General features: G+C 41.2%; 1 protein-coding gene across 1 annotated transcript in view; it reads right to left on the bottom strand.

Annotated features, from left to right (window-relative positions):
- The window catches only part of eys (eyes shut homolog), a 177,794-nt gene that overhangs the window by 120,749 nt on the left and 42,307 nt on the right, over window positions 1-14,738 (bottom strand). Inside the window, exons 13-16 of the mRNA XM_053876067.1 lie at window positions 4,451-4,573; window positions 3,014-3,121; window positions 377-499; window positions 185-298 (exon numbers count right to left, since the gene is read on the bottom strand). Coding sequence (XP_053732042.1) covers window positions 185-298; window positions 377-499; window positions 3,014-3,121; window positions 4,451-4,573 — 468 coding nt within the window. The remainder of the gene's footprint in view (window positions 1-184; window positions 299-376; window positions 500-3,013; window positions 3,122-4,450; window positions 4,574-14,738) is intronic.

The following is a 14,738-nucleotide window of genomic DNA, read 5'->3' on the forward strand; positions in this document are numbered from 1 at the left end:
ATATACATACAGTAGTTTCTCAATGGAAAGTACAAAATATATTTGTCTAGAATCCATTATTTTTTAAGTAGAAAGAAAACAGATTCAATCAGACACACTGATTCACCAGTTTAAACAATGACGCTGCACAAAACTGCACAACATCTTGTCTGCATGAATGAAGGAAGGACGGATGGACAATTACCAGCGAATCCAGGAGAACAGCGGCAGCTGAAGGAGTTGAGCTCATCAATACAGGTGCCTCCATTTTCACATGGTTGACTGAGACATTCATCTACTTCAATCTCACAATTATTTCCTGGGAAAGCATGAAAGTGGAGGTATAGACACAATGCTTCATGGCATTTTAACCACGTAATTTGGTGCCTTTACTTACCAATAAAGCCTGAAGCACAAAAGCATTTGTAACCACTGACAGTGTTCTCACAGACGCTTAAGGGGCCACATGGATTTCTTTCACATGCATTGATGCTCCCCTCACAGAAGTGGCCAGTGTAACCTGCAGGGACGAAATAAGGCTTACCTGTTTATTCAGATATATTCCTCAATAATTGTGGCAGGGAAAACAAATGAATAATGTGAAATAAAGACATTCCTCTTTGTCTTTCTGCATTTCCCATCTTGGTTTGCCACGAGCCCTGTAAAGCTTTCCTCTCACTCTAGCTGCTACTGTAGAAATGAACACTTTATTACGGACATTTTAACATTCCACCTGTTTTGAAGTTGGCCCAGCAACCGTTTTTGAGCTTACATATTTGCTTACAGGCATGAAACAGCCGTGCTGAGCCACAACATTGGCTGGTCACTTCAGGCCATGAAGGCTCATCAAAAGAGACCACAATTTATTCGGTTGAAATAGTGAAAGCATTTGCCATGTTTTAAGAGCGATGTGTGATGGCTGGACCTTCACATATATTGGACTGTGATTCAGGTTTAAAATCAGCCTGCAAAAACACAAACCAAATAAAGAAAACGAAAAAATCGGCATGGCTCCTTTCCTATTAACATGAATGATGCCAAGCTCAAGATGAGGAATTGTGTTTTAAGATTTGAGAAATGGGGACATGTGTTTGTCCTTCCTAAACACCCGGCCTTGAAGGTCCAGTGAATTCATTTGCTTTTCAACAATACTTGTCCTGGATATGAATATTTGTTCCCTTGTCCCAGTCTGTGCTCTTCTCTGCTGGAGCCCACATGTCCATGTGAGCATGAGAGAAACAAAACAAAACAAAAAAAAAAAAAAACAGAATAAAATGATCACTGTGGTATGGGAAAATTATTTGTGAACTAATGTAAAAAAAAAATAAAATTCACTACATCTCAGTTGGGGTTGTCACATGACTTTGCGCTTACATGTTGAAAAAACGCAGCAAAAATGTATCTAAATAAAAGGTTTTTATTTGATCAAGAAACACTTAAAGGTTACAAATTTGCACATCTGCGATGGAGCTCGAGTTTGTAAAATAATCTTTTAACTATCCTTGAGTTACTATTTCAGGACTATTTCATCGCGATTAATGACATTTTTGACACCTGAATGCTCAGATTGAAGTTGAATGCCTGACTATCTCAAATCACCCATTTATCAGTGCATATCACAAATCGTGAAATTGGTGCACAGAAAATAATGTTCCTTAGGGAAAACTTTATATGTGACTGATGTGTTATTTTCTTGTAGTTATTTTTCTAATGAATTAAACAAAAAAATCTGTTGAACTACAAGCTTTATTGAAAACACTAACAGCTAGAATGCATTACTCAAGTGAATGATTGTGTGACAAAGTATAGCCCTGAACCAAAAGGGGCTGCGGTTCGTGATCAATATCACACGACAGGATAACACAAGAACAGACTTTTGAAACCGAGTCACAACGTATGATGATGGCTTTAGCCATTTGTAAGCTGGTTTCGTGTGGCTGCCTACGGCCGAAGAGATTAGACTCCCACAGTAAAGTGAGCCACAAAAATGAAGGCATCAAACAGGAGCGTGTTTTCAATAAAGTTGATTCATTTATGGTGTTGGTTCTGTGTGAACGCAAATCCCCCCTGGACAGTGGGCTCACCTGGCGGATAAGTACATTGAAAATCGGTGGAGACAGCCAGATATTCGGGCTCATGTTCCCACCGACCCTCCATGTAGGGTTTTACAGGTGTCGTCCGCCCCAGTGAAACCAAGTTGACAAACACACCTTGAAGTATGTGAAAGCTCTTCACATAAAAAGGTACCCACAGGGTTGCAAGAGTTCAAAACACATTTGTTCACAATACAGGAGCTGCATCATCAGCTGTGAGGGAAAGTAACACTGTTGTGAAAGCAGAGTTGTGATCTGAATAGTTTTGTCTCCTAGAGTCTGGCTCACAATTCCAATGGAGTTCCTCCCTGCTAAGATCTGTATTGTTTCCATCTTTGTAAGAGAAATCAGCAGGAAGACGCTCCGGCACGAAATAAGCAAACAAAAACCAAGCTGCGGGCAGAGTGGTCTTTGTAAAGTGAATGAATAAATAAATGACAATAAGACAGATTTAAAACTTTGTCTCTGCCGTCACGTGTGTGACACGGCATGCGACATATTTGAATCTGGAACTTCCCTTCCTCCAAGTGTGAGTCACCATGGTGATAGACCCTGCCTGACCTCTGTGCATTAGCTGGTGCCGAAGCTCCCCATCTCTCACGGATGCTTGAGCTTCACCTCCTCGCAGTCATGGCCTCCACACACACGTCGCCTAAATCTGCTTGCTCAGTACACTTCTCTCTCTCAGTCTCACCAGCTGACCTGGTCTCTCTCCGTTACGCAGATCGACAAAAAAACAAACAAACAAAACAAAAAAAAAACACTAGTGAGTTGAGAAAAAAAAAGAAGTGCTCAGTGTTGAGTGAAGATGTGCCCTGTACTAAAAGGTGCCATTGAGCCAAAAACATCAGAGCAGCGACTTCCGTCTTGTGGGTGCTGTGTCGATCTGGGCATGGTGCCGCAAAGAAACAAGGAGGCACAAACTGTACTTGTGAACGAACCTGGATGGCAAATGCACTTCAACTCTCCAGTCGAGTCGGTGTAACAGGACCCTCCATTCTTGCAGAACTCAGACGCACATGGTGAAACAGCAGTCGAGCAGTTCTTGTCTGGCAGGAAAAAAAAAAGTATTCAGAACCATTTTTCACACAATCAATAATGTAATATCATGAAAAACAGTGATGGCATCAAGAAAATGAGGCCATTAATGAACCGATAGATGTGACCACAAGACCATACTAAGGAATGGTCTTGGTGATGAAGTGCATGAATTATTTGTTATGTATGATGTGATTTTTAAAAGGAGCGCCAAAAGTATGGTCAGTAAGTCAGGTCTGCCACCTGTCCCTTGAAATAAGTGCTGCCAACCCTGTGTCACTACTAGTGAGTGAAGAACTGTCATATTTTTGTCTCAACCAAACATTTTTTTCTTTTTTATTAGCCACAATGTCTTGTCTTATTATTCTAGTTGTGGTATATTCACCAGGATTTTTGTGTGTTGCATATTTTGCAGTATGAAAAGCGACATTTTTTTCTCCATTTTCCAAAAAAAAGTCAAGAGTCAAGAAGGCTTGTCTCTATCTGTTGTTGGCAGTTCAAAGCCTTGCTATTTAACTTGTCTACTACATCGTGGTGAGGCACGGTTGAGGGGATACAGTGGAACCTCGGTTCTCGACCACAATCCGTTCCAGAAGGCCGTTCGAGAAGCGATTTGCTCAAAATCTGAATCGATTTTTGCCATTACAATGAACGGAAAAAGAAATAATGCGTTCCAAGCCTTAAAATAGGCTTTTGTAGGAGTGAATGTAGAGTGTCTGCTGCAGGTGCGCTGTTCATCCATGTGTGTGGCCGCTGCATGTGGGAGGGGTTGCCGAGTGAGTGACGTCTCTCCAGAAGTGAAGAGGTGCCCGGTGCGTGTCCAGCTCTGAATGTGCGCTTCTGTGCAGTTTGGCTGTGACAAAGTCATAAACCAAGTAAAGCTCTGTCCCAGACTCGCCTCATCCCTGTCCCAGCTCTAGTCCACAACAGGACATCAAACCCTGGAGTGCGCGCGCCAGCACCTCCCCTGTGACACTCTACCACGGTCCAGTGCGGAGACAGGAAAGGTTTTACACCTCAATATGAAGAAAGAACAGTCAGTAAATGTAGCTAACGGGTCACGTCTGCATACAGAGGCTGCGTTAAACACAATAACAAACCGCATCGTGGGTGAGCTGATCAGTCTGCACACGTTTTTTTACAACTTTTTTTCGGGGGCGTTCGTGATCTGGATTTTCGTTCAAAATCAGAAGCAAAAAAATCTCTAAATTTTCATTCCAACTCCGATTTGTTCGAAGTCTGGGACGTTCGAAAACCAAGGTTCCACTGTATTTATTGATGCTGCTTCCATTAAAAATGATGATCATGGGGGAATAAAATGAAAAAATGAGAATACTCACCGACAAAGCCTGGTGGGCAGATGCACCGATAGTCTGCAACCAGGTCAATACACGTGGAATTATTGACACAGTATCCATCAGCACATTCATCATAGTTGATTTCACAGTCGAAGCCCACAAACCCTTGAGGGGGAAGACAAAAATAGATTGTGGGAAAATTCAAGTGAAATCCACCTCACGACAACAGACAGATAAGGCCACTGTTAATTCAAGGAATCTTTCAGCGAGTAAACAGTGTAAAGCAACTGCTTCCATTATCTAACGTTTTAGCGTCCCCATAAATATCATCAGCGGCATGGACACGCTCCAAAATGACTATCATTAGCACTTTCACACACAGTGGCATGAGAGGCCCGTGACTAATGCCGGACTATCGCGGCATCATCGCAGGTCAAATGCTCATAATTTCTCAAACTGACCATGGAGCCAATTTTCTCCTCTCCATCTCTATCCATGTCATAAATTTTTACTCATCCTGACTTCATTAAAAATCCATAAGGGGCTTCACACGCAGTCAAGGTTTTATGTCCCACAGATATGATTCCAACTGGACCAAAACAAATGTTAAAATATAGGCAACCTATCTGTCCTTGTCTTACCTTGAATCAAACTATTACATTTCTCTTAAATTGCATGATTTTAAATACACTTTGAGACAATAACATTCTATTTTTTGGCAGCTAAATATGTTTAATAGCTCATAAACCAAAGCAGCTCCCATGGCATGTATTTCCCCAGAAACCTCCTCATAGTCCTCTGGGAAATACCCAACCATAGAGGCATCCAGAGAAGGGCCACCTCAACCGGCTTCTGTCAAGCCCCATGGGCCTCTCCTGGATGATTGATCTTCTCTGCCTATGTCTATGGCAGTCCAGCACCCAGCAATTGTATCAGCAATTTTCTCCTCTCACGCTGTATCACAGCTTGTGAGCATTGGTGGTGGTTAGAATGTGGATCCACCACTTTTTGTAATTGAATGGTTTGGCTTTTTGCTCAGCTTTTTTGTCACGAGGACAGAACAAAAACCGGGTCAGTGTGACTGAAATCTCTCTATTGTTGCTTCATGACCACCTTTAAATACTCCACGTCACAAAGGAAACCTAAATCAGGTGTATGGTAACTGGCATGTTGTGCAGGACGCATTGGCAATTCAACAATCCATGAACACATTAACTGCCATTGAGGGAACTTTTGAGCCTTCAGCCTTGTTGTGAGATGAAGAGGACAACTGAGCTCTGCTGTAAAGTTGGTCGCAGTTCAAACCCAGTTGAACAACAAAAATTGTAGTGGTTTTTCTCTCTAGTCGTAATAGCTATTTGCTATCCAGGATGGTTAGACGTCATGAAGAGCAGTGTCCAGTGGGAAAATTTGGGCAGGTCGAACACCAGTTGAGCTCTTTGAATTTTGAATGAGCTGTTGAGCCGTGCAGAACCAAGCCAAAGGGAGTTGCAGCAGTCAAGATCTGAGATGACAAAAACCTAACCAGAAATCATGCAGCTTACTGGGGCAATGTTCTGTTTTTAAACCAAAATTCTGCATTGTTGGGTGTCGCACTGTCTAGACTGATACTGAGATCTTCCTGAGGAAAGTGCAACTTGGTTGAGATAAATGATGAGACTAAGATATGTCTGTTAGAAAAAACCCTCACTGCAAATTATGTGGTTCTAAACAGGATAAAAGAAAATAGGATTTAGCGTTAGATAATCTATCATGTTTTTAGCATGGATTTCTCACTAAAATATGATAGTTTACATTGCTGCCCCATCGCATCAAAATAAATCTTCTTGCTTAATTCAGGTGTTTATTATTGCTCTTATTTCAAGCATGTTGAATCATTTTAAAACCAGATGTTTTTTGCTATTTCATACTTATTTATTTATTTACAATTTAGTACATTCTCGCGATCCAGAGTGCCTCAGGAGCAAAGGATTATGGGAGTAGGGTTGAGGTGTAAAAATGGATAGTTAGGATAGTTGTGTGATGATATGGATTATCTGTCTTGTTCTTATTTGGGATGTTTATTTCCCTTTATTACAAATACACTGTAATTACACATCTCATTTATGGACAAGCCATCTTCATTAAAAAAAATCTTACTAGGTGAAATTATGTCGCTGCATGGACAGATAATCTCATTTGTTTCAAGTCCGTATTTACACAGAATGAGTGTTTATGTTTTGTTTTCCGATATCCATTTTTTGCAGTGGTTGCTAGGCTTTCATGAAACAAGCATTCCATTTTACATTGGCCATAAGATGTCACTGTCTGCTATATAATCCAGGAAAGTGAACAGCTATATCCATGAAAAGTCGCATCATTTTTAAACCAAGGGCGTCAACTACTGACCTCTGAAAACTGGGACACTGCTTCGTCAACCCATCACTACTGTTTCATGACACGCATGACAAAAATCTTGAGTGAAATGAAGTGAGTGGTGTGTCAAGTGGTGCTCTTGTACTATATTGTCACAATAAATCTTTTCGCGCATATAGCCACCGTCACTCATCGGATCGAATGGGGGGCATGTACACCTACACTAAGGGTACAAGTACAGCGAGTATGACAGAACAAAATTTTTTCCTGCTACAGCGGGCTGCAGTGTGAGCAGGAGCCCAGGGCATGTTTTCCCGAAGGACAAGCTGGAACCAAAGTTTGGGAAAGGTCATTTTTTTCCACCCTTCACAGGAAGTGTGGCAGTTGCTCATTGCCAGGGGCAGCGTGGCAGTTGCAGGTTACACCAGGGGAAACAGTGAATGTGATGGAGCATCTCAGTACCCTGAATATTGAACTGTTTGTGGGGGGAATACAACATTACAAGGAGTTCGCTTCCACACAGGTGATTCCTGACAACATATCTTCTATCTTCTGACCTGATGGAGGCATGTAACTTCCTACGCCTGACTTTATCCACGTTGTAATATCTGTCTTTAAAAATGACAGGACAATAAAGTACAGTACTGCGTGTATGTATAATAAGGGATTTTTAATACAAGGGCGAATGAATTTCCTTATTATGTACCATTATATATACACTGTTGCATGCTTAAATCATTATCTTAAAACACTATGTCTCCCATGTTCCAGTGTAGTCCAAGTGGTTTGATCCAACTTGCCAGATCACTCACCGCTGCCACGACAATAACAATGGAGCTGTGATTGAAGCGAAGTGGCTGTGCTGCTGAAACTAAAGACAAACACATATATTTCTGCTTCTTTAAAATGAATTTTGCATTTATTTTCAATTTAATATTTTTTTAAATATACTTGTATGTCAGTCAGTGTTAAACTGTTGTCATTCCTAATGACAATGAGAATAATGTGCTCAAGAGAATGGAATGTATTTCTGTTTCCCAGTCCCACCTTGTTGTCTTCCTGTTTTTTATTTATTAATCTACATTTGGAAAATGTTTTCTGTTTGTCAAAGAGAACTTGGCTGAATTAAAGTATTTTACAGGGGGTCAAGCTTAACCACCAGTTCAGCTTGACAAAGCACTATATTTACTTTCTGTTGTCTAAGGCAGGCTAAATGTCGTAAAGCAGTGGTTGCTTGACCCGGCATGATATTGTCTATTTAAAAATGATTTGCAAAACCATTTTTCACTTTGCATGGTCAGTTCAAGGGCATAATCAAGTGCAAAATGTTCGGTCAACATTTTGACCGCCTGAGATGTCGGGTGCGGCGAGGGAGGCTATGAGTAACATGTTTTGCAACACATTAGCTTGGCAAGAATGAGATAATATAGAAGCCAAGTGCACTGACCTGAAACATGGAGACAAGACAGTGAGAATGTAGTTTGCCCTTGAAGAGTGATCGGGCGAGAGCGGCTCACTGCAGGTTGCTTTCATTTACATAAGAAATCACTCACAATCCGTCACTCTGACATCTGCCCAGCATAAGTGCTACGGCAGTAATGAAGTTATGGTTATTGATTTGGTTACATGAACTTCTGTAATAGACATTCATTATAAGAAGGATAGCAGAGCTGGCGTGGGTTGAAGTATGAAAGCTTTGCCAGGAAATATTCTCGTTTTGGGTCCGCGAATTGCATTCAGGAAGCAACTGCATGGATTACTGAACGTGCGTGTGCTCTTGCAGCACATCAACCGTAACCTTGTCATATAAAATTTGACTTTCGGGTGGCGCTTAACTAACAGGTCAGGGGGCTTGCTTTGTTTCCATCAGCTGGCACCGGATACAGCGACGACACCGCTGTCCTCTTCCAGTTGAACTAACACCAAGAAGGTTATGTTGAGGTAAAACCCGTCTTCTAAAACTTTAATCTCACTCAGGATATGAGGGAAGAATGCGATGAACGGAAGATAAGCAGTCCCCGGGTGGGTTCACATCGAAAGTGACAAACGTCAAGCAACAATAGCAGAGGTGCTCACAACTTTTATATTTACATCTATATTTGGAGGAAACTTGAACTCTTTTTCTTTGCAGTTAATACAGTTGTTTCACTCCGACAAATCTCAGTTATTCAGACAAAGAAAAGCACTCCAGCAATAATGGGAGATAACCAAGTATTTAAACGGTGAAGCCACTTAAACAGTGAGCCAAAAACAAACCCACCACATCATTACAGAACCAGTCTGAACCATTGAGACCAGTGATTCTTTCATGTTGTTACATGAAAGAAATTCCGACCGTACAATTTTATAGGTCAATAGTCATCAGACCAGAGAATGTTCACCCAATCTTTGGCTGTCTCGTTCTTTGTGAGCCTTTGTGGATGTTCTCCTCCATTTCCTGTTCCTTACCAGCCAGGAGTGACTCCTGGTGAGCTCTTTGAAAATTCTCAATCCAAAAGAGTCACATATTGACAATCATGAAGTGGACGATGGTATCCAGTGTTGATGTGCGTTCAGCAGAACATCTTGCTGTTTTAGTGTTTAAACTGAAGCTTATGTTTCCCTTCTGCAGCGTTAGACATTGAAAAATATTGGTTGGGGTGGTGTTTCCGCCATGTATATGCAATTGTGTCACTTGGTATATATAGCACTTCAAATGATCATGCTGCACAAGGTATAGTATAACAAGTTGGAGGAGTGATGGGAGCTCCTAAATATCATCCGACCACATGGCTGTCCAAACCCAAATCCCGACATTTCACTCCAATGAAACACATATGCGTCAAAATGGTCCATTGAACGCTGACTCTGACGTATATATTGGACGCAAAAGTCACGCCTCGGAGTGAGAGTGTGTAGCTTATCCCTTGCCCTAACCACTTTTCTAAGTTAGACAGTGCAATCTAGCTCTGCTTATGGCTTCCAGAAATGCCAAGGGAGGAAACACGGGCTAAATTGACAACCAAAATGTCAAGATGCCGCAGACACCCTGAAACTTGATGATTGGCGGTATTATATGCCTTACGATTGACAATACATTTGATCTTCTGCTGCTCTATTTGCCCAGTCCGAGCTGTGACAAGGGCGTTTGCCGCGACCATTTGAAGCTGCTGCCCTCACAACCCGGCACCAGATAAGTGGATGAGGATGGATGTGTGCATAGATGCCCTTTCTATCATCTTGAACCAGTCCGTCCATTCTCCTCTGAACACTGACATCAACAAACCGTTTTCATTCACATGCCTGCAGCCCACTGAATATTTTCAGCAATCTGTAACCTCGAGAAACGGTTGTGAATTTGAAACTTTTTGAAATACCCAGACCACTCGTCTGGCAGCCACTGCCATTCAGATGCTCGGTTTGATTGTCACCACAACTGCATCCTTAAATGCTTAGTTACTACTTATATAGTACGACTAATATATATATATATATATATATATATATATATATATATATATATATATATATATATATATATATATATATATAGACAGACAGTTCTCTCTTCATTGTAGTGAGGAAAATCCACAATAAACTTGGTGTCAGAAGTAGGATCCCAGGTTCCCAGGTTGCAGATGGGGGCTGATCACCCACGATTCCGCTTATCCAAATCAAAAGAAGGCTGGGAAGAATAACTGCCCCTGGATCAGTTGTCACGCCGGGATCCCACGAACAATGCAGCGAACACAGCAGTGAAACAGCGAAATATGGTTAAGGCAGAAACATCATTGCCAAGATGAGTGATCGGACATCTTTGTAAATCGGCGTGCTGCATGACTTCCCATGCTATTCAAGTTTTCAGTGGCGTGTCCTCAATAAGGTTGTAATAAAATTGTCTGACATCATTTCTCACATTCTTCTTTCTCAAGGTCAATATCAGGCAATATTTTCCCTTGACTGAAAACTGAATTGCCAACATCTGAAAACACGCAAGGAAGGCTGCCTCTATAAAGAAGCCACGTACATAATATATTTATTGAGCTCTATGTTTTATTAGCTAAGGACACCCGTTCTCTTGCAGATTAATGGCGTTATTGATTCTTCTCCCTGCAATCTACCTCTGATGCAGTATGTTAATTGAATGGATCATTGACAGAAGCCAACCTTAGACAACTGATCTATATCACATTTATCTGCACCACCAAACACACAAGCACAATTACTGATGGATAACAATGTCAATATCTATTGTTGTAAATGAAACCTGGTCAGGTTATGGGACTGTTAATGAGCATGCGTCCGTTCGATACGGACTACATTGTATGGGAGAATCTTAAATGTCACGTTCATGTATTATCGCCTCTGTTTCTAAGAAAATATCACTGTGTTGGAAAGATGTCTGACGAATAAACACAATAAAAATAAAAGCGAGAAACACTGCAAACCAGTGTGTGGAATAAAAATTGAGTGTATTTCACATTTACGATTCATCTCTTTTATAGGCAGTTCTAGTAAAAGTACATTCATGAAGGACACTTTCCTCACAAAGATTTCTTTCTGCGCCACTAAGCTGGGTGAAGTGTTCTCTCTTGGCATACTTAAATCCAAAATAGCTTCAATGTGAGATAAACTTTAACACTTCCTTAGCATCGCGGTCCACATAGATACTCATGTGCTTGCTATCAAAACACCAATCTCTGTCTGATGACCTTCCAACTCCCTTTTTTTCTTTTTTTTTACTCCACATGAGAGTCGCCTTGGCTGTTTAACGGCCAACTATTGCATCCAACAGAGTGTTTCAGGAGTGTTTAATAACCAATTGTGCATGCGATTCACTCTGAGGTTAATGTTGCATGAAGGAATGTCACATTTACAGTGTCACCACCACCAAATGGGACACACTATTTCTGTCTGCCAGCGAACTGAACACTGTAGAAGGTGAAATGTGAATCATATCTAGGTAAACAACTATAAATAGATACAGCAGGAGTTTTAAATCTATCATGAATGTATTCATGCCCCGTAGGAAAAAGCTGGTTGACCTGAAACAAATATACTGTAATAGTGAGGTACTTTGCATTCCAAAATGCATTCCAACCAGAATTGTTAGGTTCTAGGAGCAAGTGGAGGAGTTCACATTCTTTTTGGAGTGTTGTCTAAAAGCAACACATTGAGGTTCAGGTTAACAGGTTATTGTGCCAGAGGATGAAAAAAAGACTACAGTACCTCTTGCCATTAAACCCACAAAGCCTCTTCAGAGTCAGGAGCTCAGGACCAAAGAAACATGGGTGAACATGTTAAGTTTACAGGTTAGTTGGGCCTGGATCATTTATCTCCATCATTCCGCCATTGTCCAGCTGAGAAAAAACGGGCTTCCGATTGAGCAATGCAAGTCTCCCGGCTCAGCAATTTCTCGATAGGCGGAGTGATTTGGGACAAGATAATAACAGTGATTTGTTTTCCTGATAATTGGCTTTGAAAACAAAATCCTTAACGCTAAATAAACGTAAATTATAAAATATTTAGGATTTAAAAGAATGTGTGAGAGAAGTGCCGACCTCAAACGCGGGGGAGAGCGAGGGACGGGGGGACCTACGGAAGCTCTTCACTGAATCATATTGGATGTCAGAGGCTATTTACAACCCTTGCATGGCTCTCCACCCTAGTGACGGTAAAGAAAGTCAGCCGTTTGATGGGCTCAGAATAGCAATTGACACGATGTGACATGCAGAAAGAATCCCATGGCTTACCTCGCCATAACATCTGCTGCTAAACGTAGAATGTAAGGAGTATCATCCCATGGTTTACTGAACCCCAAACAGCGTTGCGCTGCCTTGGAAAGTGGAACTTGTGCTTCAATTGAAAACCTATTGCATCGACATGGAACACACGAAAGCTGCCTTCGATGTCAGAATGGATCAGATGGCCCTTATCGGACGCAAAAGTCGATATGTTAAGACATGGGAGTGAGGCTGTGTTGTTTGTTCATGTAATTTTTTTTTATGGCTGATGTTTCCTTCTGGATTTTTCATACAAAAAAAACTCCCAAGATCACAATCATTCTCTCCATTTCCAAGCTGTGCACTTGGTTTTCTTGATGTTGTAATGTTTCCTTTTCATTTTATCATATGCAATCTTGAAGACGTAGATGAGGGGTGGGACAGAACCTTGATGTGTGGGGAGTGCTGTGTTGAGATAAACAGAGATTGAAGTCACACCATGTTATTTTTCTTTGTTTTTTTTTTTTTTTCTTTGTGTGAACAATCTTGCTTCTCAAGATTTCAAAATCCTCTTCTGTGTGCCTCGATGAAGGTCAAAGGCCATTTTGGGCATCAGCACTGCTACCACACAACAGGCTGAGGATGAGTGTCACAAAAGCAAAAGCCATAAAAACAGCTGAACAGCTATAAATCTGTCAATGAAAACAAGGTAATGGAAGCTTTACTGACACATCGGTGGTCTGTTTCTGCCCCAATCCAATAAGAGGAAAAAGCAGACAGATGATAATGGCATCATTTTTACAATGATGGCTTCTTTCCCATTGTAATGTAATAACAGACTTTGTGCAACAGGTGCGTCATCTTTTCTTTTCTAACCTTTCATAGTGAAGTTTCATCACCCCCAGAGCCACAGATGCACAAACAACGACATGGATGTTTAAATACTCACTACATTAGGCAGGGAAACGGATTTCAATTAAAGACTCCCAGGCGTCTATTCCGCAAATCTTCCCAGCGGTTTTCGGTTACTTGCCATTCAAATGTGACATTTTTGGTTGACTTGCTCAGCAGAAACATAATGGCATTCTTGTGTGATCAAATTACGTAAGTTACTGTCGAAGAATTGGCTGTAAAACCCGCCTGCCGGACATTTTTCGTGGTGATCGAGCTTTTTCTTCGATCTCATGATTCTTTTGTATAGAATTTTTTTTTCTTCACATAGATTTCTATTTTCTCTGTGACGACGTCTGATGATGCCACAAGCTTATTTATTCAATACATATGTGGGATCATTTGAAATTAGCACCTGAAAATTGAGGCGAGAAAATATGTCAGGCATTTGACATTTGGACAAAAGCTCTGCGCAAAGGTATAGATGTATTGAAATTAAAATTGTACTGTTATGTTGTTATATGAGTGTCTTTAACGACATGAAAAACCAGTAAGTGGAGTCGAGCTGGACAAGAATGCATTTGTGGACTGTGACTTTCATTTGCTCACTGGAGACTGTGTGTTGTCGGGGTTTTCACTGATGGCTCTTTCTCTCGTAAATAACAGTGTAGGTTTAAGGTTAAGCAAGTATGAGTGCTCTTCAAAATAGACTAATCCGTACCATGTACTTTTGAGCATCAACCAAACCACCGTGGTTGAGTTGTAAAAATATTACAGACTGAGACTGTTTACATTGGTTTTTTTTCAGGGAGGATGCCATCACCCCATATTCCCCCTCAATTCCAGTACAGCCAGCTCACAACTGTAGCCCAGAAATAGGTGCAGCTTTAAAAAAACCTCAACATTGAAAAGCATTGAGACAGACATGTGCCAAGGAGTCACATGACCAGGATTTTAGCTAGTGGGGCAGCTGGGCGTCACGTGGATGCCCTCAACTGCAAAATGTGAAAAATTGGACGCCCATTTCTTTTTCCGACGGGCGCCCTAAATTTTTCATCAGTGCCTGCGTAATGCCCCAAATCATAGTCTCATCATATTTCCGTGAAAAGGAAGTTTCCGTGCAGTATTTTTGCTGAATATAATAAATTCCCCGCCTCTCAACCCTGCACCGGCACCGGAACGTTGGCCACAGCGGATGCCATATTTGTTTACGGGCCACATCTTGCAGTTATTCACATCTCGCGATTTGCGACACATGCATTTTTATTGGTCGATGTGGCATGGAAGAGCGACGCTATCAATTAGCTGTACGACACTGATTACAAGAGGAAATGTCAGGCAAGTTCAAAACTTTAAACAATTGTTTCGGAAACAAATTGAAA

This window comes from Synchiropus splendidus, chromosome 9, assembly GCF_027744825.2.
Source record: "Synchiropus splendidus isolate RoL2022-P1 chromosome 9, RoL_Sspl_1.0, whole genome shotgun sequence".
NCBI lineage: Eukaryota > Metazoa > Chordata > Actinopteri > Syngnathiformes > Callionymidae > Synchiropus > Synchiropus splendidus.